We start from the raw sequence: 24,218 nt of genomic DNA, 5'->3' as shown, positions 1-24,218 counted from the left end.
TTAACAAAACCTATTCAAGCTTTTAAAAGATGAAGAATTGTGAATCAGATTTTCCTTTCTGATTGACGTTTGAAGTGCTGGATAAAGCTGCCCTCCAAAGTCAGCAGAAGTGCCCTTATTAAAGGCACAAAGAGCAGACATCCCTCCCTGTGCTGCAGAGACCAGAAGCTGCAGTCTCTCCACAAGCCCTCTTTCAGGAGCTACTTTCCCCAGGGTGGAGGTGCACTTGATGAGGCAGAAGTGGGGGCAAACTCTGCTGCCTAGGTAGTCGTGGTGCCACTACTGAGAACTCCACTTGTCTGCCAGTTACCTGCAGTGCCTTCAGAAACTACAATTAAACACCAAAATAAGTCTTTGTGTCACAAGTTAGAGAGAACTTCTTCACCACTAACGTGTGCCAAAAGCAGCTGGGACTTAGTTCACAAGCTGTGAGTGTGGTGGTTGCCCCCAGTTAGAACTGACGTGAGCACTAATGAGCTGGGATTGGACTTCAAAGCATTGCTTACGTTTTCGTAACCCAGATGCACTTGAAAACAAGGGAGAAAAGGGGGAAACATTGTGACACGAGACACATTATCAAGCAGATTCAAGTGATAAATTATTCCAGATAGAAAATTTAATAGTACTGCCTTTTACCATGTGTATTTGTGCTGGTTTACTGTTAGAATTGGACTTACTATGACCCTAACTATCCCAAACAGAGCTTTTCTGAGAAAAAAGAGTCCTAGGATGTGTCATTAATGGATCACACAACTGTAGAGGGAAATGAACTATCAGATACCTCAACCTAGTCTAGTTGAGGATGCCTCTGCTTACTGCAGAGGGGGTTGGACTAGATGACCTTTGGAGGTCGCTTCCAACCCAGACCACTCTATGATTCTGTTCTATGATACTGAACCATCCCTATGGGGCCACAACGTTGCGTTTGGGTTTGGCTATCAACCCCCTCCTTGTCTCTTAGCAACAATCCAGCCCTTTTAGCTGCAAACAAAGCATAGGGATGGGCTGCGTGCTTTGTCTGGCACAAATTGGAAGCTTTAGCTCCTTTGGGAAATATTCCATTGATTTTGGTCATAATCCCAACAGAAACAATTTGTTCCAACTGCTCAGCCAAGGACAACGTCATTTGGCAGAGCACCGTGGGCCTCCATGAAGCCATCTCTCCAGAAATGACTGTTGGCACTCTGCAGCAACCCAACATTGAGGACAGCACACAGGTTACTTTGGTAGGTGCAATATTAATTGGCTCATTTAGTTGGGGTTTTTACTGTATTTTCCTAAGAGCTGAAGGAAGATTGGGTCCATTTTTGGCCAAGACTGTTCACTTTTTGTGTTTTTTTTTTCAAAGCATCAATTTGACACCATAGGACACCCTCTGACAGCTCAGAGCCCTGCAGTAAGCAGCAAGAAATTTATCTTTACCCATACCTATGGGATCAGTAGGCTGCTTCTATTGGTTGCAGGGAGGGAGGGACAGGCCAAGAGACACAATTCAGCTAAACTGAGCCATGAAAGGCTCAGCTGAGCCTGAGCTAATCAGTACAATTATCAACTTAGCCATAATTCTACTACCAAAATCTGGCCACTAATTAAACCAGCAAAAATGAAACAGAAGTTTAGGAATTTGGAAGTGAAATGACAGATCACAGGACCTGGGGGTCCTAGTGGATAAGAAGTTACCCATGGCACAGTAATGTGCCCTTGTGGCCAAGAAGGCCAATGGGATCCTGGGGCGCATTAGGAAGAGTGTGTCCAGCAGATCAAGGAAGGGTCTCCTCCCCCTCTACTCTGCCCTGCTGAGACCTCACCTTGAATACTGCATTCAGTTTTGGGCTCCCCAGTTTAAGAGGGAAAGGGATCTGCTGGAGAGGGTCCAGCAGAAGGCTACAAGGATGATGAGGGGACTGGAGGGCATGGCTTATGAGGAGAGGCTGAGGGACCTGGGGCTTTTTAGACTGGAGAAAAAAAGACTTAGAGGGGATTTGATAAATGTTTAAAAGTATCTGAGGGCTGGCCAAGAAGGGGGGGGGAGGGGGGGGACAGGCTCTGATCTCTGCTCCCTGGGATAGGACAAGGAGCAATGGGTGTAAGTTGTAGCAAAAGAGGTTCCGCCTCAACACAAGGGGGAACTTCTTTACTGTAAGGGTCACAGAGCACTGGAATGGGCTTCCCAGAGAGGTTGTGGAGTCTCTTCTCTGGAGACTTTCAAGGCCTGTCTGGATGTGTGTCTCTGTGATCTGTGTTAGATAGTATTGTCCTGCCCTGGCAGGGGGGTTGGACTCGATGATCTCCTTGGGTCCCTTCCAACTCCGAATATCCTGTGATCCTGTGTGATAACAGGTTTGAACTGGCCTCTCAAGGTAAAGAATTAAAACTCCCTCCAAGAAAAGTATCCAGCTGTGAGATGGACACCAGGCATTTCAGGATTCTAAAAACATATTTGAAATGAGCGTTGCTGAAGCATGGGAGATGACAAATAGAGCATCACCCTGATAGTCAGTGTTTTCACTAAAATGAGAATCTGAGTGGAACATGAAATCAACAGCTCTTCGTTAACAGCCCTTCTTTAAAAGACAGGTTTTAAAAGATCTAAAAGTCAAACAGGACATCTGAAGCCTAAGGGTCTGGTTCATTTTCAATCTCACTTTTAACACAGACTCCATTTTTTCCATGGACATGCCTCTGTCTGTCCCTCAAAAAAGCCACCTTCAAGATGTGCCACAAGGCAGCAGAGGTGCTGCTACAGCTGGGATGGAAGAGGTTGGACTCTGTGATCTCGAAGGTCTTTTCCAACCTGGTTAATTCAGTGATTCTCCAGATGCATGCAGCCTCTGAAGCCCTGGGCCCAGAGGCAGAGCAGCACCCATGGCTGATGGAGCAGCCAGCACCAGCAGTCCAGCTGAAGGTGGCTGTTAGAGCATAAAGTCCCTTGTCCAGCCATCAGGAAGGTAGAGGTCAGGAAGGTGAGGTTAAGCACCCCAGTGAGGAAGGCAGAAGGGGCACAAGGGAGATGAATAACAAGGTACCAAGGCAAAGAAGGACAGACCACCTTCTGTCATAGCACTGCTTGCTCAAACAAGAGCCCAACAGGCTCCAACTCGGCCTCCTTAGAACATTTCCAAACCTACTGAAAATGAAACAAAGAGAAAAAAACCCTGCTCCCAAACCCCAGTATGGAATGGGCTGGGTCTAAATCCTGTGTTTGCAGGGAGCCATGGGAATTAGGGGGTCAGCAGACCTGGAGGGAATCTCCCCTGCTATTTAGTAAATATTTTAATTCCCTCAAAAGCCATGGAAACCACCTAATGCCCTTCCTGAGCCACAGGCCTCATGCCTGCTTTGTATTGTGATCATTTCTGGATTGCTCCCAGCCTCATAGACCCTAAACACTGCAACATGCTGCATTTTCAGAGACAGATGTGCACTGTGTGTTGTTCTGAAGATTAAACACTTGCCTTGTGGTTACTGAGTACAATAAGCATCCTGAATGGGAACTTGGGAGAGGAGTCTGCTCACCTCTCAGGGATTTAACTCTGCAATCTTTAGTAAATCTCTTCCTCTTTCTGTGCCTTTACTCCCCATACCAGAACCTGAGGCACAGCTCACACATGCATTCTCTTTTACAACCTAAATGTTCACAGAGTCTCCAGTTTAAAGTTAAAACCACTCTTTGCCAATATTAAGAAAAATATCATTTTTCTTTGTTATCCAGAATAAGACTCCCCCAGATGCCTTCCCTCAGCATGGCAGAGCTGGGAGGCAGCTGGGTTCTTTATAGAAGCAGTGATGACACTGAGCCCACAGCCTGAGCTTTTTTAAGAGCAGCCTGATCAATTCACCAGCAGTCTACACAAGCCCAGCAGGTTTTTTACTCCATCGCAACGGGGACAGCAAGAACCACAGATCTAAAGCTCACAATCCCATCTGAGACCACAGCTTAGGTAGTTTGCATCTGGTTTTTGAGCAGAATATGGAGGATTCATGTTTGGCTGCCGTTAAGTTCAGCATGTTCACTGCAGGGAGGTTGGACTCGATCTCTGGAGGTGCCTTCCAACCCCGAGCATTCTGTGACTCTGTGTGACATATGGTGACAATGACATGCATGAGAAGTAGACAGAAGTCCTGTGGCAGGAGCAATGGCTGCATTACTCCTTAGGCTGGGTGTGATTCCTTTTCAACCTTTAAGATATGTGCAAGCAAACCAGGTTAGCAAGTCCAGCTTTGGTACTGAACATGTCAGTGGGAGAAGCTGGAAGGCCTCAGCCAAAGACAGGATGGCTGGCAGAGGAGAAGCCAGCCTGACAGTGCAGTGCCCACCCCCATCACACACCCATAGAGGCTGAGCTCTGGCTGGAGATGCTACATTAGGAAGGCTGGAGAACTGGCAAAGGGGTAGTTTTGCCCTCCCTGAGGGGCTGTAGGGCACAGCAAAGGCTGCTTGGCATCGCTCTCAATATTTTGGCTCATGCAGGCAGCAGCCCCAACAAGTCCTGAAGAAGCTGTGCTCAGGCCTTCTCTGCAGGGGAGCAATACACAGGGCCTTCCATGGGACCCTAGGCAGAAACTGGAGGGTGGATGAGAGCTCCGCATGCCTGAGGATGGATGGGGAAGGAGTGACTGTATGAAAAGGATAACCAGCAGCTGCCAAGGTGAGAAAGAACTTGCTGTGAAGACAGCAGAACTGGTCTGTGATCCTACCTTTCCTCTCAGCAAATGAGAACAATTCTTGCAGGTTTTCTCAGCTGCTAGTGCTTGAGCTGATAGCCTTTAAGCTGTGAGCTTGAACGAGTCATTTCATATTAAAGGACAGCTTTGACAACTCCAGCATGAACCTCACAGAACTCAGCTCAGGAGTTCACTGCCTTTATTTACCAGGACATGCACTGTGAGCACTGATCCCTGCTCTTCACCTGTGCAGCAGCCATTCTCCTGCACAGCAACAAGCCCTGCTGCTGCCAAGTGAAATTCAGAGCATGCAGGGCACGTGCTCCTGGGCACGTGCTCCTGGGCAGAGTCACTGCTCTCTGTTAGAAAATGCTCAAGTCATGATCCCTAAATCATTATTATACATAGAGCTTAATTTTGGTTGTATGCAGACATTGCATAGTTGAGGGTCAGCTCCTGCAGAAGGCCTGTGGCTGTGGTACCAGCGCTGTTGCAGCAGATCAAGTGACAGTAGCGAACAAGAAGATCTGCAGAAGAGGCATGACTTTCAAGGTGGAAAGGTCAGCAAGCACAGCCTAGGATAACAACCAAAAAGGCCTATTAAAAGGTGACATTTGAATCAAATTGCTTTAAAGTGAGCCTAGAAGTCAGAAATATTTTTTTGGATGCTGACTACAATACCAACAAGACCAGATTCAGAGCTAGCTAGAAGCAATGTATGCTGCTTTGTGTCAGTGCCTTACTGTACAGTTTTTCATTCCACATTTCACAGAAAAAACATGTTTACCTGCAGAAACCAAGGCATCTGATTTGAGCCTTTAGCCTTCCTTCACACACACATGGCATCAGGGCTCTAACATTTCAACTTGGTTCTAAAAATAATTGGGAATTAAGACTCCTTATCCTGTAGCTTGGCTAGTACTTGTGAAGTATGTCCAATTGAATGACTGAAAAAGTCTGCTCATAAGAGCAGGTTTAAGTGAAAAAAAAAAGGGGAAGTCATCCTAAGCTCTCAATATCTGAAAAAAAAAATAATGACCAGACTTTGGGTTAAAAAATCTTTTAACAAAATGACTAAGCAACAACTCTCTTCATCTGAGTAATTTAGTTCTCTTCATTCCCCATGCCAGTACTCCCAGTGAAGTTCAAGGCTCAACACTGACACAAGGAAATTTGTCCAATCTTTGCACCATCAAAACCTACAGAAGCAGCCACATCAAACCCTGCTGAGAAAAAGGGTAAACACCTTGGAAATATATAAAAAAACAATAGAACCCCCAGGCAAAGGTTAGATCTTAAACCAGAAAGATAATCTAACTGCACAAAGTAACTTGCCAACAGGGCATTTCTGAAGCAGAGGCACACTTCTGTTTCCTTTCATGCTAGAACAGCAGCATCGTGCACTGCATGTTCACCACTACCTTGGATTTTTACCCAAGGTAAGAATTTAGGCCAGGAGATTTGCACTCTGCACCACGTGCCGTGTGAAGCTTGGGTTACTCCTGCTGGCAAAGCATCAGAAGCTATTTCCATCCCCTCTGACTGAAACTTATCCTTACCTCAGCTGCAGCCAGTGATGTCACCTCCATCAGGTTGACTGCTCGGAAAGCAAACACAGCAGCTGCCAGTACTGCAAGAAAAGGCCCAAAAGCTGAGTTGCTGACCTGTTAGTTGCGGGTTTGTATTAATTTTGGGGTAAAATACCAATTCTCCTTGTCTTAGAGCAATCACTTTGACTCTGAAGAACAGCACCCACTGGATGGCTGGGCTACTTTGGTCACTCTTTAGAAGAAATAGGAAAGTCTGAGTGGAACTGCTTAAGCTGACTGGCTTTGTGTTATAAGGCCAAGGTGATGTGCAAGCAGTTAATTTCTAAGCCAACCATTTAAATTTAATTAAATAACAGTATTTTAATTGTAAATACTTTGTAACACTAAAACCTACATTCATTTCTTTTGTACTACCTTATAAAAGTCTCCACATAGCTGCCTTGTCAGGACCTGAAGCATTTTCTCCTCTATGCACCTACTCTGTAACTAACAGCTGACCCAACTAAAGATAGGCATCTTCTTCAGAACCCCCATCTTAAAACCTTACATACATCTTAGGACACTTACCTTTATTTAAAAAAACAAGGTACAAAGCTCTCAAAGTCCTATCTAAAAGACAGCACTTGGAAAGAAGAAATCCCAGCCATATCAGGGGAACTCTCACTTGCTGCAAGCAGCTTGTTTGCGGTAAGGAAGGACTGGATGATCTTGGAGGTCTTTTCCAACCTGGTTGATTCTATGAATATGAATCTTGTGTTTTGTGAGAGGTGATGGACTCATTTCTTGTTACCATGAAGGTGGGAGAAGACTCCACGTGCTGTTCAGAGTGCTATCATTAAACCCAAACTACCTCACACATTTCTGTCAGAGACGTGGCATTTGTGCCATTGGAGGGGTCCTGAAGTTATCCTCTTGAATGTATACCCAGCTTTCAGTGTTCAAAGAGCAGCTGCTGCTTCTTGTCACAGAATATATGGAGCTAACATGTCTTTGCCTTACAGCCATCTGGAGTTCACACCTTCTGAACAAAGGTTCTCTTACCAGCAAGAATCTCGAGGGAGTTGTACCCCAGGATCCTGTCCCACAGGAGCAAGAGCTGGTCTGTAGCTAAATACCCAGAAAACGCTCGCACCATCCATTTAAACGAGATCCTCAGCCTGCAGACAGGGGAGAAAATGACAGTCACTGCATTGCTGCCTCCTGTAACCATCAGGCAGCTCCTCTAGAAAGAATATTTAACTGTTCTGCTGCATTTTTCTTTCAGGAATCATAGCCACATTCTCCTCCTGCATCAGTAATCAATATTTGCCTTTGCCACAGCCATCGAAAACTAAGCAGCATATCATTGTACAAAGTATTGGTAGAACATCCTGACCAAACAATCACACCAGAGGGATCCTCAGCTACTATCACCCCAAGCTTTTATCTGCTGGTAAATACCAATTATTATAGGTTATGTTGCACTTGGTACAATGAGTACCCTGCAAAATTATAGCCTCTTGTTCTCCCTCTCCTTTCAGTAGCTTCTGCTGAGCTAACATATCCATCTTCTGTCCCCAGGAACTAAGTCACTGGTTCCATTAGACCTGACCTGAAGAACTGAATCTCAGCTGAATGATGCAGCATTTCTCAGGGAGCAGATTTTTCACACACCACACAAGAAGTGCACAAAGCACACACAGGTAGCTTGAGACAGCTGGAGTCCTGGCTCTAATGAAAAGTGGCAGACTGAGGTTTGCACTTTTGAGTTATTTCCCCTATTTTTCCACTGAAATGACTACAGAATAGCCTTTTCAGAGCCAGGGCTCTCTGCAGGAGCCCTGGCAGCACGGCAGAAAGAAGCACTCACGGCTGCGCCCCGATCTCCCGCAGGTGGTAGAACAGCTGAGGCAGATGGGTCTGCAGGAGGGTCTCAAACAGCAAGCACAAGGACACAATGCCCTGAAGAAACAAGAACACATCCTTGAACACCAGCACCAGTCTCTCAGGTCAGAGAAAACACCACCAGCATAGAAGTGTGCATGGCCTACTTCAGAGTTCACTTTGAAACAGGCCTGAGCTACACTAAGAACCAGAGGATGTGAGAAAGAGCATCTCTCTGACAACTAAACCCATCCAGCAATAGGGATAACTACAAAAAGAGATAAATTTTAAAATGTCTTTTCAAAATCCCCACAAAAATGAGCAGATTCCTGTCTGCCCCATTACCTCTGGGGCTGAGAGCACAGTGCAGAGCCTTGAAATATCAAGGAAAGGATTTTCTTTTAACCAGGAAATGTTTTCCAGGAGCACTTTGTGAAGGAGAAATATAAGGAAATAAAGGTTTTATTCTACAAAAATAGAAGATAAGCCAGCTGTCTGATATTGGAGAAAGCTGGTCTTGGGCATAAGCACAAGCAAAAGATTGAAATGTTGTAAATTCATCCAGCAGTGCTGTCACATAAAGATACCCAAGGTAAAGAAAGAGGCATTACCTTAACACGACTGAAACAAGAGCGGTGCACACATGGCTATATATTTTAGTCCCTCTGCCCCAGAAAACACCCAAGTGTGCACTTGTAACACAGAAGTCAGGATGCATTTATATGACTTCTTGAGCTGAGAAGTCTACTGCACAGAAGACTCTCCAGCCACCCCCGAGTCTCACAACAGGAGAACTCTACTGGCCTGAAGTACCCAATACTCTGTAGCAAAGACTGGCGCTGATGTCAAACCCCAACACATCCCACCTGGGAGTTACCTAAGCATTCCTCCAGCCTCGCCTCTGTTTTACTGGAAAGGAGATATTTCAATCGCACATAAAATCATGGATATCATTGTTCCATAGCCAAAAGAATTATCAAGGGAGTGGATTTTAATTGCTGATGAACTTACAGAGGGATGAGAAGAGATGGAATGAAGTCTGAAGAAAAAACGCACATACATCTCACGGAATATCTGATACAGTTTGGGAGGTTCATGGTACAGAAAACAAAGTGGAGCAACTGGAAGGATAAAAGAGTTGTAATTGACTCAACACTGCAAACTACCAAAGAGTTCAATGATTAAGGATAAAAGAATTGTAATTGAGAACACTGTAAAATCGCTCAAAGAGTTCAATGATTAAGTGCATGAAGTGTGTAGGGGGAAAACAGTCATTTCTAGAAGTACAATTAAACAAAAGCAATCCTGAAACAATTATTTAGACAAAATTGCTTTGTAACAGTCTGAGTCTGGCATTTAAGGTACAAAGTTAAGAAGGGGAGTACAGCACATTGCAGGTAACAGTTCCAGAGATTTCAATAACCTGAACTAATTAGAGCCTGCTTACTGAAGCACTGCCTTCAGAAGCACAAAAATATACTTTAAGGCTTCTTTGGGGTGGGAGGCAATGGCATGATGAACAGCCTAAGTTTTGATTCAACTACCTCTAACTTCAACCATCTCTAACTTCCCCTGTATCCCCGGGCTAGTGACCATCTCCCAAGTGGTTCCTTAGTTGCAAGAGCAGAATAGATTTGCTGCTTGGAGGTAAGTGCTATGAAAATGAAAATACTCAAACCACAGCTTGTGGTCACCAGAATAATAATGCCACCTTGCCTAAGCAGGAGGGGCTGACAGAGACCTGTGTAGAGTTCTGAAAACCAGGAGCATTGGGAGTTGGATCTTTAGAGGTCTTTTAGCACACCCAACAGCCATACTGGTAGAGTAGAAGCTCTCAAACTTGTTTCCCACCTGTACTTTTTGCTTTCTCTGTACAAGTTTAGCCCACAGATGAACCTGCTGTATGCACACACTGCACAAACACAACCAGCTTCCTGCTACCCCTGCAGCCATTCCATGCACATTTTGCAGCCAACTGGCCCACACAAACTGATGTGCAGTCTTTGGTCTGCCCACCCACCACACTCCCTGCTTCCCTGGACAGTTACACTCTTTAGGGACAGCAGCTCACCTCTCAGCACCCCTAGAACCTCTGGCCAGAGTCCCCTCCAGGTTTATTTCCACACACTAGGGATGTGACACATATGCATGCACACACACCTGTACACATGCACACAGACAGACATTCACAGAGGTGTGGCTGCACACTTGTGAGGTCGTTTTCATACATTCATGGCAAAGATGGCTTCACAGCAAACACTGCCATGTCTTTCTGAGAGGTGGGCTCCAAGGCAGCTGAGATGCTCCCATCTAGGTGTCTAGGCTGGGGTAAGGAAAGCAGAGGCTGCCCCCAGTGCGTTGTTAATGACTGAAGGTGGAGGTAGAAGAGTCGGCAGCCTGCACACACAGGCCAGGATGAGAACAGGAACAGTGCCTGGCAACCGGCACTCCATGGCGGTGTGTATGTGAACATGCCAATGTATATAGGATTCACATAAGGACCCAGACACTTTCTCCCATAGTAGCACAGCATGGAATGCACAGGCTGCTCTGTTTGGTGCCACCTACCATGCCCAGGGCCTGCAATTACACTACTGTGGTGTTGCTGCCCTGCTCTTGAGCTTCCCTTCTCCTCACCACCAGCATATTCTGAGACCTCGACTAGAGAGAGCCTGAGGGAAGAAGCTCCCACCCAGTGAGAGAGACTGTACTCTGTGCAGCAACCTAGTTCCTTTAACACCTGCCCTAGGCACATGGACACAGCAACAGACCTCTCACATCACTCCTGTGCTTGACAACTCTTTTCATGGGCAACTTGGGTCTACCTAGAATTGAAATGCAAGAAAGCAAACCATCATCAGACTTCATCCCTGCATTCACATACATTATCTGAATGTATGTTATGTTTTGGACTCAGCTCGGCAGAGTGCTGGGCCAGCTCATTTCAACTTGACTATGACCTAGAAAGGTTGGACCAGCTGATCCCTGGGGTCCCTTCCAACCTGGCATTCTGTGGTTGTGTATAGCTCAGCTATGAGCTCTCAAGAAAGGAACTCCCATGAGGCAGTGAGCTTTTAAATAGAGTACAGGTCAGCAGAAACAGCTTGGAGTTTTCAGAATGATTCACACACAAACCCCAGAACATACACACACAAAGTACATACAGCTTTAATCTGCAGTATGGTACCAAGCAGCCCTGAGCTCTGCAGAGTTCATGAGTCATACTTACCATACATAGAAAAGCCATGAAAAGGAATTACACCTACAAAAGAAAAGTATTTTTGGTTTTGTTCTTTGATATTTCTTTTTATCCATGTGAAAAATGAAATAAAATAATGTATTTCTCCCCTTAGCTTCCAAAGAGTGGTCTGCTTGTCACAGGAATGAAATCATTCCTTGTGAGGAGTCTTGGGTCTCAATCTTGTAAATATTAAGTACAGGAATTGTATAACTGATTTCAGACAACCAACTACATCTTTAAACACATGCTGTAGTTCCCACAGAGCTGTATAAAGCTCTGTTTCCATGAAGAGATTCTGTATGAGCTTTGCTGGAATCAGAACTTAATTCCAGACAAATGTCATGCCCTGACCAGGAGGAAGCAGGAGAAAAGGAGGCCTGGAACTCTAGCAGTTCATGCAGTGCTCAGAGGACTTGGTTGCTGCACCATGACAGTTTTCTCCTCCTTCCCAGCTGATCTCAGCTCCCAGTCACTAGAGCTGATTTGGAAAGAGGGCATAAGGACAATGCTTCGTGGCTACAAATCTGCAAAGGATGGTGAAGGCAAACATAGAAGAGGGAGGGAACAAAATCCTGTGCTTCCAGCATGACACTCCTGGAACATGAAGAAACAAAAGATAATGCCAGAAACACAGATTTAAGATCGGTGACAAAAGGCCTTGAAAGCAAGAGCAAAGAACTTGAACTTAAAAACACAAATGCAGCACAAAAGCATGGAAAGGATTCAAAAGACAAAGGCTGTAAAAGAAAGAACATTGGTAACTGAAGTAACAACAGCAGCCATGACATTAAATTATATAGATTAATTAAGGGTGAATGTTTCAACCACAAACTTTGAAAGGAAGAGCCATGGTGTGCTTTGTTGGGTACTGCAGAGCTGGGGTCAGCCAAATTCAGCACATCCCGTTCAGACCCTCAATGATGGACAAGGCTGGAATACCGAAGTTTTTTCCCTCCTTCCCACTCAAACAGATAGCCATGGCATGGAGCACCAGGCTGAGTGTGGCTCTGGAGCAGCTTCAGCACAGCTTACTCTTTCCAATTAAAGAATCTCACCGAGTAGCAGCAAACGAAGTGCTGTTTGAGCAAACCCCCTGTCTTTCCCCCGCCTGCCACTAGAGGGGGCAGCAGCACAGCTCTTACCGTTCGGAGGGTAGAACACGGCGTACTCCTCCATCCCCAGCTTGCCTGCCAATCATCAAACCACAGTTAACATCTGTACAGGCTGTTACAGCTGTGAAGATTCAAGTTATAAAAGTAGGCTCTAAGTGACAGTGATAAAACCCCTAACTAACTACGTTGCTGATCACTTTATACTGCCTCAAACAAGCCAGTAGTGCGGAAGTCAGATGTGACACAAAAATGCAACAGCAGAGGGAGGATGACACGGCCAGAAAGAAGAGGAAGATCTCAGTAGTGCTGACCCACAGAGGTGTCTTAGGAGATAACTGGGGTGTCTTAGGAGCTCTAGACAGACCTTGAAGACAGTCAGGGTTAAGTGTGATGGGCTGAGCCCACCATGCTGATGGAATGGTAAAGGCACTAAAGACAGATATAAGAGATACAAAATATTCAGGGCTTTATTAAGCCGACAGCAGGGAGGAAGATGGATGGTAGACTTCTGACAGACCAAAAGAAATACTTAAGTCATGTGCTGGACTCAAAAGATTAAGACAATCACCAATAGTATAGACTGATGATAAAATCATAGGATCACAGGATGTTAGGGGTTGGAAGGGACCCAAGGAAATCATCGAGTCCAACTCCCCTGCCAGAGCAGGACAATACTATCTAAGACAGGTCACAGAGGAACACATCCAGACAGGCCTTGAAAGGCTCCAGAGAAGGAGACTCCACAACCTCCCTGGGGAGCCTGTGCCAGTGCTCTGCAACCCTTACAGTAAAGAAGTTCCCCCTTGTGTTGAGGCAGAACCTCTTTTGCTGCAACTTACACCCACTGCTCCTTATCGTATCACAGGGAGCAGAGATCAGAGCCTGTCCCCCCACTCCTGACCAGCCTTCAGGTACTTATGTACCTAGCTCCTTTAACACCTGCCCCAGGAACATGGACACAGCAACAGACCTCTCACATCACTCCTGTGCTTGACAATTCTTTTCATGGGCAACCTGGGTCTACCCAGAATTGAAATGCAAGAAAGAAAACCATCATCAGACTTCATCCCTGCATTCACATACATTATCTGAATGTATGTTATGTTTTGGACTCAGCTCGGCAGAGTGCTGGGCCAGCTCATTTCAACTTGACTATGACCTAGAAAGGTTGGAGGTCCCTTCCAACCTGGCATTCTGTGGTTGTGTTTCTGTTCCTTACTAAATGAAGATGTTACATTAGTTAACTGTATTTTAACTACACATCTAATACCTACAAATCCACTATTAAAAAAAATGTGCAATTTATTTAGAAAGAAAGAAGTGTTTTAATCAGACATGGTTTAGTGATGACTTTGCAGTGCTGGGTTGAAGGTTGGACCAAAGATGGTGTTGTGATTCTGTGATAATTACAACTAATTAAAAGCTCTAATCAAAAGCTGGAATTATTTTAGTTTTAAAATGTAAAAAAATCTACTTTTAGAATAGTCAGAGATCCTTGAGATACCTCTGTATTTTCTTCACTCTTATGTGAGAATTTAGCACAACAAACCCTTGTCACATTCAGTGGGATCTGAATTTGGATATTTTCCTCTAGCATGAATCAACTGAACTGAATAAAAATCACCCTGCTAATCTCTTGCCCCATCAAAATAAACCCCAGGCATTTCCAGTTACAGAAATCAGTCATTCCATCACACTAAAACCTCTTGTTTTATTTTTCCATGCAATAACTGGCCTGCAGCTGCCATCTGGAAGGAGTACTTCCAGCATAAAGCTCATCTCCTGGAAAATCAGCCAAAACCAGGCCCTGCACACATCTAGGTGTCAGCAGCTTCACTCCCCAGATTTATCTGGGAACAAGCAGGATGTTCCCCATGCCTGCTAGAGCCCTGTGGTCCCACTGCTGCTCTGCCCTCAGATAAGCCCATGGCTTGGGTCTAGAAGCAGGTAATGAAAACTTCCTGAACTCAGTTAAAGAGAGAGAAAAGGCCTGCAAAGCAACAAGGAATGAAGAAGACAACTACAAAAACAAACACTATTTCTAGTGACACAAGTAGCAGCAAGAGGAAATTCATCAGCGACATCCTGTGCAAAAGAAGTACTTGGTATGGGGAATCACCTCTGGCCAAGTAAGTGGCATGAGGGAGGGAATCAGAATGCAGAAGGCAAAAGTAGATGAAAAAATGAGTGGTTGGATTGCTGAATGATTGAAGGAGGAAGGCAAAACTAGGAACCACTGGGTAAAGCCAAGCAAGTGGGGACCTAAGAAGGAAAAAGAGTCCAGAGGTATGGCAATTAAAAATTGACAGAAAATGAATAGAAGTGGACTGAGCCAGTAAATATAAGACTGCTAAGAAAAGCAAGGCTTAAGGGAGCACTTAAGCCAAAGGCCATCAAAAAGAAAGCCAACATTCTGGAAAATGCCATGCCTGGTAGAGCTCCACTCTCCCAGAACTCCCAACAGAGCCCACAAGTCTTCAGTAGCACATTCTGCTCCTGCTTACAAACCCTGCAGAATTTACTGCTGTGGGAAGATGTCTTAAAGATCTCTGCCAGCTTTAATGATTCTATGATTCTTTGTACTACCACCACAGCTGCTGCATGTGCTGAATCTGGCTGGGTACTTCAACTCATATCTCTGATGGAACCAGATGTTGTCAAGATACTATCACACTGGCATAGTTGTGTGTTTCATCCGTTTTGGTAAAACACTGGAGAATTACACACAGAAAACTCTCACAGTAAAAGAACAAGGCTGCAATCTGGCCTCCAAGTGATCAGTTTCTACACTGTCCCATCAGAGTCTGCAGGTGTCAGCAGGACACATGGAGTCTTTAACTCATCTTCTTTTTTACACAGTCTAGAAGATGTAATGAACACCAAGCAAATTTCCACCCTGTGTTACTGCAGCAGTCATAAAACCCCACACAGCGCTTTGAACAGAGCCCTTTACCTCGGATGTAGGACTTGGGTGGGGTGGCACTGCTGTAGGCGAAGTGCTCCAGCACAGATGTGTCCCGGGAGAAACAGAGCAGGACCTGCAGAAAGGCAGCAGACAAAGTCAGTGACTGGCTGATTAGCAAAGCAGTGACACACAGATTTAAGTGCCTTCATCAGCACCTCGTAGAAGGCAGCTAATAATGTTGAAAGCTCTTGACTTACATCATTGGCTTTGTTGTTCAAGTTTCCAGGCTCTGATTTTGCATTCACATTCATCTCTGGTCAGCAGAGCACCATCTCCAACCCTTCTCTGCCACTCAGCACAAATTTATCCCTTTCTTCTACACCATTTGTGACTCTGAATGCAGCTGGGGGCTTTGTGTGATTGGATTCTTGTTCTACTCAGTTACTACAACCTGGGGAAATCCTAGTGAGGGACTGAGCAAAGGAACCACTGACATTTCCATGTGTGCTGGGCTAGGAGACTGATCCTTGCAGTCACTGTCCTTCATGGAATGGCAGGGGTTGGAAGTGACCTCTGAAGATCATCTAGTCTCATCCTCCCTGCTAGAGCAGGATCACCATAACTGTAGTCCTAGCTTCCTAAAATTGTATGTTTATATGCTATATAAAAAAATATGTTTCTAAACTGCACATTTAACTTCCCTGCAGCTTGACAGAATGCTTGCATAATGTTCAGAGCTCTTTCCAAACACACAGACTGTGCTGTCCACCTCACACCCACAAGTTCTAAAATGCATTTTGGAAAAGGTAACTGTATCGCTTACTGAAGAATTTGATACTGACAGCACCTGAGTGCAACAGTAAAAAATGAAAACATTCCTGGAAAAGAACGAACATCAACGAATCTCATCCTACATGCAGCGGTAGGAAGGCAGTACTAATCTCTCTCCCTTACAGTTTGGTGTTGCCATGCAGCCCGAGGATGCACCACCAAGCCTGTGCACAAGAGGGCAGAAACCAGGCAGGCTTCAACCTTTTCTGCGTTCCCTTCAACTTCTCTGCTCTTGCAGGTTTTAAGGGTTTGCTTGTTTGTTTTAACTGTATCCAAGGTGCAAAAGGTCGAACTCGTTTAGGTGATGTTTCACTACAGAATTTACTGTGAATAAAAACGAATGGATTTTTCCTTTAATTCCCACAAATATCTTCCAGACATCAGCATCTGTCAAGAGGAAGCAGGCAAACCCAAAACGCTGACATCTGGACATCCTTGTTTTTTTCTCATTTCTTATGGGAGGCAAGTCAGATTTTGAGCTTTTTTCCTCTTTTGAACGTTAAAATTCTCTCTCAGACACAAACATATTTGTAAAAGAACAAGTTTCTTTATCTCAGTTTAAGCTAAATATTTTTGCACAACGCATAATCATTTTCCTGGCTGCCACAATACAGCTGACGATGCACAGGCAAATCTATTTCTCTGTAGATGTTAACTGAGGTGAAGGAAAATGAAACTAATCTGAAAAGGACATAAATTATGTTCTCTTATAGGGGAAAGAATGTAACCTTCATCTGAGGCCCTGGTCTTTAGGAATGAAGTTCCCAATCCCAGTACCTGGAAGGGGGTTAGATTAGGATTATTCATCTTCTCAAGAGATAAACTGTATCTTAAACTACCCCAAAACTAATAGGTGAAGTCATCTGTGTGGATTCATTATGGAAGATGCAAGACTCAAATGTTCAAACTAAAGCTCTGGCCTGAAATAATGCATTGACACATTTATTAATTCCTGTATTATTGCTCTCATTCACAACAGCAGTAATGCTAAAGAAAACAATGATGATCTGGGTTACACTGCTGGAATCAGAATTGGAATGGGATGCATTCCAGCAGTTCCTAACCACATCCCTGCCTTACTCAGGACCAGTGGCTCTAGTTTGAAGAGATGTCCATACAACAGCTTTCAAGCTTATTGCAGTAGGTCACTGCAGAGCAATAGCATTATTATTTTATAAACTGAAACACTCAGTATACTTCAGGTCTTCAGCTCTCTGTTAATCACTGCATTATTGCAGAGTTGGAAAGGGAAAGAATGTGGCTGGCTTTGTAACTTCTGGCTTCCTGCAAGGTTTGGGCTTTTCAGAGCAGGAATTCCAGAAGCCAGTCTTGGTGATGAGCTGCATAAGACTGTTACCCAAAAGCAATGCAGCAAACAATGCACTGCAGTCCAGGGTCCCTCTGCCTGCATGAAATGCAAGGTGGTTCCTGCTCATCACCCCACAGGAGGGACTTTGTAGCTTTCTAAGAAACAACAGTGACATACCTGGTATAAATAATCTTCAAACACAAAGTAGTAGTCGTCGTTGCTTGCTGTCAGCTTTACATCCTGTCAGCAGTAAAAAAGACAGCAGTTTAGAGTCAGGAGACATCTCCTCAACCTGTCACAGAAGCCAAATCTAGCACTACCAAACCTTGTGGTAGAAGAGACTGTTTCACCACTGAATCACCAGAGAGCTGTAGTTAAGCAGACACTCCAGACTTTACCATTTTAAAATGCTTCCTTAACTTGATAAGTAAAGTGTTCAGAACTAAAACTTGTAACAAAAGTGGTCAGAGCCTCACCAAACAGTTATTCCTTCAGATGAAGTCACCATTTCTTTACCAGTTAAACAGCTCAACTCAAATGTTTCACACAAGAGCCAGCACAGACATAAGGAGAGAGTTGACAGTAACAGTCATAGAATCAACCAGGTTGGAAGAGACCTCCAACCTCATCCAGGCCAACCTAGCACCCAGCCCTGTCCAATCAACTAGATCATGGCACTAAGTGCCTCATCCAGGCTTTTCTTGAACACCCCCAGGGATGGCGACTCCACCACCTCCCTGGGCAGCCCATTCCAACGCCAATCACTCTCTCTGTGAAGAGCTTCCTCCTAACATCCAGCCTATACTTTCCCCGGCACAACTTGAGACTGTGTCCCCTTGTTCTGTTGCTGGTTGACTGGCAGAAGAGAACAACCCCCACCTGGCTACAGCCTCTCTTCAGGTAGTTGTAGACAGCAATGAGGTCACCCCTGAGCCTCCTCTTCTCCAGGCTAAACAACCCCAGCTCCCTCAGTCTCTCCTCACAGGGCTGTGTTCTAGGCCTCTCATCAGCTTCACTGCCCTTCTCTGGACACATTCCAGTATCTCAACATCTCTGGGCACAGGACTCAAGGTGTGGCCTCACCAGTGTGGAATACAGGAGAAGAATAACCTCCCTTGTCCTACTGGCCACACTGTTCCTGATACAGGCCAGGATACCATTGGCTCTCTTGGCCACCTGGGCACACTGCTGGCTCATGTTCAGCTACTATCTATCAGTACCCCCAGGTCCCTTTCTGCCTGGCTGCTCTCCAGCCACTCTGTTTCCAGCCTATAGCACTGCTTGGGGTTGTTTTGGCCAAAGTGTAGAACCCTGCACTTGGCCTTGTTAAATCTTTTCCCATTGGCTTCTGCCCACCCATCCAGCCTGTCAAGGCCCCTCTGCAGGGCTGCCCTATTCTCCAACGGATCAACATCTGCTCCTAGCTTGGAGTCATCTGCAAACTTACTGATGATGGACTCAATCCTCTGGTCCAGATCATCGATAAAGCTACTGAACAGAACTGGGCCCAGAACTGATCCTTGGAGGGCACCACTACTCATACCAACTCTTCTCACATTCCTTAAAACCAAATTATCCAACATTTCTGTTAAACTCGAGACACTGGTGTGGTGAGCAGAGAAATCACTCAAGCACTGTCACTCACTTTGTAGATCAGGCTGTCCACTAAAAGGTCGTGCTGAATCACGTTGGACTTCAGCTGCTCATAGTACAAGATATCCTAGAATTACAAACGTGAATCATCAGCCTGACACATGACTTTAAATCATATTTTAACTAACAAAGCCAGTTTTTAGCAGTTTTATGAAATGAAAGCAGAAGCATGTACTCAGCTGAAAGTCCCCTGCAAGATGTACGAGGTTTTATATCAAGGCTCATTCTAGCTAAGCCCTACAAGATGAAGCAGATGTTTGAGACCTCAGGAACTGACTCCCCTTTAGATAACAAATACAATGAGAATGGAGGAACCACAAGATCAAAATGTTACCATTTTCACCTGACTCAACTTTTCTTTCCTCTGCAAAACATAATGCAACCCTGATTTATAAACTTTGCCTTCTTAAAAAACATGTTGCATTTTGATATAGACTTGTCTCAAAATTACATGTTTTCAATAACACCTCCAAACACACTCATCTTTCTCAGGTGAAACAAAGACTACTGCAGTATTACAGTGCCCAGCCCTCTTAGAAAGCCAAATATCAACATTTCCATGCTAAAACCTCCTCCCATATCTACCTGAGACCATAAATGGATCTCTGGAAGCAGCTCACAAGCACAGGAGAACAGCATCTTTCAGCAGCATCCAGTAAACCTCATTAAGTAGAAACTGGTGATTCACCTTCTTTGCAGTTAAGGTCTAGATTACTCAGCAGCCTCTGTGTAGGCAAAAGTCCCACTAGGGACTTCTCAGGATATCCCTGGCACTGGAGCTGCAGCTCAGTGCCCAGCTATTGGCAGCTTATCATTCAGCTTGTGCTTGCAGTTCCTACACCTGCCTCTCAAACCCAACATAAAGAGATAGGTGAGTGAAGCATAGAAGCAGGGATACAAAGAAAGACTGACATTGGGGAAGCTAAACAGAGACACTGTAACTTGTGAGGTTTGGATTAAAGCCTAAAAACCAGCAATCAGTTTGTCCTACAGTGTTTTGTTCGTTAAGACAAGGGAAGAGCCTACATGACTTCAGCACAGCATGGAGTGTTTGCCAGGCAGATGCCTATTTCCCAACAAGTTTCTGTGACATATTATCAGAGCATTTCTCCTTTGGAAAAAGACCACCAGGAGAGATGTGCTTTTGTCTTTTTCACTGAGTCTTTTTTCCTTGACTCTCCCTTTGCTCCTTACCTCTGGCTGGTTGGAAATATTGAGGATGAGGGCCCATAGATCAGCTCGGAGTGCAGTGGGACATCCCTGACGAACATACTGCTGAGCTGCAGCACTGTCTTGCTCTGCTAGAACTGTGAGAAACAAAGCACAGAATGAACTAATCAAGTCTGAGACTGTATCAAATTCTTTCATTTCTAACTTTACAAACTGGTTTACCATGATGTAAATGTCCACTAATGACAAGGTCTGGTTTGCACAATGTGATTTTGAAGCAGCTTCCTGGGAAGTATCACATCTGAAGTACAGTGTCTAGTTCTGTTCCACTCATGAATGGCAGGGAACTGCTTGAAGGAGCCCAGCACAGAGCCACAAAGACAATGAAAGGAATGGAACATCTCTCTCCTGAGCAAAGTCTGAGGAAGCACTCTTTAGCTTGGAAAGGAGGAAACTGAAAGGTGACCCCATTCATGTTTGTAAATATGTGAAGGGCAAGTGTCAAGAGCCAGGCTCTGCTCAGAGATACCCAATGATAGGACAAGAGTTAATGGGTGCAAGCTGGAGCAGAGGAGATTTCATGTGAATGTAAGGAAAAACTTTTTCACTGTGAGAGTGACAGAATACTAGAAGAAGGCTGTCCAGAATGGTTGTAGAGTCTCCTCTGGAGACATTCAAAACTTGCCTGGATGCATTCCTGTGTGACCTACTCTAGGTGATCCTGCTCTGGCAGGGGGCTTAGACTTTATGATCTTTCGAGATCCCTCCCAACCACTAATGTTCTCTGTGAAACAAAAGAATTGGTGCTGAAGAGCAAGGCTGTTGCACTTTCTGTCACACAGCAGCATGCACTATGGACCCTCTTATCCCATATGTGTGGCTACATCAAGACTAGCTGCAGCCAGCAAGCTGGCATCAAGCAGAACACACAGCCATATATAGCCACAAAGCACTCCTGTTTAGCTATGAGTGGCATCTCAGCTCAGACAGGAGATTGCCTCTCACACGAATATCTCCACAGAGAACTGGAGGGCAAGAATACTCCAGTTCAGAGTGTCCTGTCATGGTGTTTCATTATTGGTGTAGGCACTCTGGAGGATAAAAGCTTTCTTTCCTCAAAGGTTCTTGTTTTCCTTCAGACTGACAGCAAACAAATGCTCTGCTGTTGACAGATTTGCAGAGATGGGTCATGGCTATGGAGCTTTAGGCTGCTCAGCCCCAAGGGCCTTCTCAAGAATCCAATACTGTGTGCACCCTGGAGCAGATTATGTCCTTCCTTGCTTCAATCCATGACCTTGAAAGACAGGCACCGCGTGCTAGCATGAGCTGGTATAAGTCTTGTTCCCCATCCAGGTTAGATGATTTAACTGTGCCTTCATAGCTGATACGTCTCTCACAGCAGAGGGAGCTGGAAGGATTTCTGTAGGATCACTTAGACACCAGACAAGCATTGGACTGCTATTCAGAAGTTCCCAAAGCCATGCTCTTTGAGTTTGCTGAAGGCTCTCAGAAACAACTCAATTTCTAAATTTCATTAAATTTGACATCCAAGTATCTGCCCTGACACCACTTAGAAGGACAAGGTATGAAATTACAAATCTATTTAATTGATTCCCGTCTCCTTCCCTCTCTTCTCAAATACTGCTTCTCAAATACTGCCTAGACTAGCCCACCAGGTCTGTCTGACCTGCAGAGCTGACACAGATGAGGTGTGAGCCTTTCTTCCTAAACAAATATGGCAAAAAGAAATGAACACCAGAACTTTGGAAAAGCCTACCTCATCTCAGTGGCCATCAGCACTTCCCTGATGGCTTCATCATCACAAATGAGACACAAAACATTACAAAGCAGTTCTGCTGCATAAGATATGGGGGTTTACTAAATGCAATACGGAAGACTGCTCAGGCTTGGCAATGCCACTAATATCAAAGCAAAATGCTAGGTGAGTGGCAGCCAAAATCATCACAAACACCCAATAGAGCAAGCAGTGAGATTCCCACTGAAGGAACTGAGATTGCAGTTTATGTCAAGAGTCTTAACTTGCATTTCTACAACGTTTTGTTTCTTTGTACACGGGAAAAGCCAGGACAGTCTCTGTCGTGGAGGCTGCTTGACATGGGCAAGATATAAGCAGTGAGAGTCATGCTGTGAAGTTGCATGACCAGCTGAGGAAATCTGGATGGGGAAGAACAGGAGAAGAACAGAGAGATGGGTAGTACCATAATGAGGTGCTCTTGGATCAGAAAATACTGCGAGAGACAGAAAGAGATCCACAAAAGGAGAATAAAGAAAGCAACGTCATTCTTTTGTTACTGCAACAAAAATGGGCTGGAAGCCTTTCAGGATGGCATCCACTTCCTTTTTTGTCCTTGACGATGACGTTTAGCAGGAATCACAACACTCCTTGTCTGTTTCTTTTATAATCAAACTTGAGCTAACAAATTACTGTTTCTTTTCTCCTCCTTTCTTTTTCATGCTATATCTTAACCTACAAAGCAAGCAGTGAAGAGAGAGAAGTAGGTGAATTTTACACACCGCAATATTTAGCAAGTTCTGCCACCACCAATGGCCACTGCAACAGCTCTGTCCTGAGGTACAGGGCATGAATCCCATGACACTGGTGAGACCTTTGTGTGCAGAGAAGGCAGGCCAGGCTCTTTGGATTTTGAACTCATTTTGGTAGTGGCACAACTTAAGCTACCATCAAAAGTTCTGTCTCTGGGCTTCCTACTTATTTTTTAATGAGATGTCTATGGAGCTCTTTATGTTGTATGCGTCCTATCTCTAGCTAAATGACAAGAGCATTGCTGCCTGCCTCTGGCTAAATTACAGTGGCACTGCTGAGAATGCTGTGCCCTAGTCTGGCTAAATTCTTGCCATTCTGAGAGGCACACCTAAATGAGGCAGAAATTCACTCAATGCATTCCTGACTACTCACAGGCTATTACAGATGAAAACAGATTCCTACCTTTCTGTCCAACACGTACATGTTCATTTTCAAAGAACTCTGGAAAATCAAGAAATAGGAAAGAATGGCCAAAAATAAATGGAAAAAGAAGATACTCTAAGCTACTAATGCACTTTATATTTTACTACACACCATCTCATTCAGCTGATTTCTGCTGCTAACGGCACTAAAAATTAACCTGCAGCAGCATCAATATTCTTGTTCAAAAGCTAGGAAGAAAAAAATAGTACAGAATGTTTTCTTGTCTGAAGGACACAGACACCAAAGCACTGTACTACATGAACCTACCTCCCCTAGTCAGGGAAGCTTCTATTTAAAAGCAAAAATCACTTGACACAAGAGTGCTTCCCATTTTTATATGGAAAGACCACTGTAAATCTTGCTCCTGAGGGAATAAATGCAGGCATGGAAAACCAATTATTTAAACAACTGAATATTAATATAGGGGCATTTTGGTAGTATTTTCTCCAAGACAGTGATGTAAAGATGTCTGTGTATATGACTGTTAGTTGGCCTCTCATTCATTGGTATTTTCGGAAACAGGCATTTTGGTTCTCTAGATCCTGAAGTGTTCAAACACATTGAAATTAACACTTTTGCAACTGAAGGTGATGATGTTAAATCTTTTTCAAATCTGACCCTGCATATTTGCAATGTTTTCTATTATTACTAAGAAAATCACTATAATCATAGTTGCAGAACAATTGCTTATGGCTTACTAAGGGAAAAAATATGCAAATTACTTGCTAAGTGCAAATTATTCCACTAATCAGTGTTCTACTTAAGTGAAGTACAGCATTTGCTAACCAGGAGGCACTTGTGCTGAATCATCGATGCCCAGCTGTCCTGTATTTAAGCCTAGTTCACTGAAGTCTTCTTTCTGAAAGAAACAAAACCAGAGAAGAATAACTAACAAGATTTCATTCTCTGAATCACCAGAGATTTCTTCTG

At 44.4% G+C, this 24,218-nt stretch overlaps 1 protein-coding gene across 2 annotated transcripts in view; it reads right to left on the bottom strand.

Moving 5' to 3' along the window:
- Positions 1-4,827: 4,827 nt before the first annotated feature.
- The window catches only part of TBC1D19 (TBC1 domain family member 19), a 38,236-nt gene continuing 18,845 nt past the window's right edge, over positions 4,828-24,218 (bottom strand). For both annotated transcript variants that reach the window (XM_064149103.1, XM_064149104.1), the window contains exons 9-21: positions 24,075-24,147; positions 23,268-23,306; positions 20,324-20,436; positions 19,122-19,196; positions 17,654-17,716; positions 15,385-15,469; positions 12,462-12,506; positions 11,308-11,340; positions 9,090-9,199; positions 8,065-8,156; positions 7,257-7,372; positions 6,225-6,295; positions 4,828-5,240 (exon numbers count right to left, since the gene is read on the bottom strand). In XM_064149103.1, the coding sequence (XP_064005173.1) occupies positions 5,166-5,240; positions 6,225-6,295; positions 7,257-7,372; positions 8,065-8,156; positions 9,090-9,199; positions 11,308-11,340; positions 12,462-12,506; positions 15,385-15,469; positions 17,654-17,716; positions 19,122-19,196; positions 20,324-20,436; positions 23,268-23,306; positions 24,075-24,147 (990 nt within the window). In that variant the 3' untranslated portion in view covers positions 4,828-5,165. The remainder of the gene's footprint in view (positions 5,241-6,224; positions 6,296-7,256; positions 7,373-8,064; positions 8,157-9,089; positions 9,200-11,307; positions 11,341-12,461; positions 12,507-15,384; positions 15,470-17,653; positions 17,717-19,121; positions 19,197-20,323; positions 20,437-23,267; positions 23,307-24,074; positions 24,148-24,218) is intronic.

This window comes from Pogoniulus pusillus, chromosome 9 (assembly GCF_015220805.1).
Source record: "Pogoniulus pusillus isolate bPogPus1 chromosome 9, bPogPus1.pri, whole genome shotgun sequence".
In the NCBI taxonomy this organism is placed as follows: domain Eukaryota; kingdom Metazoa; phylum Chordata; class Aves; order Piciformes; family Lybiidae; genus Pogoniulus; species Pogoniulus pusillus.
Note: the sequence above shows the minus strand (reverse complement) of the source record. Positions and strands in the feature narration are given on the sequence as shown.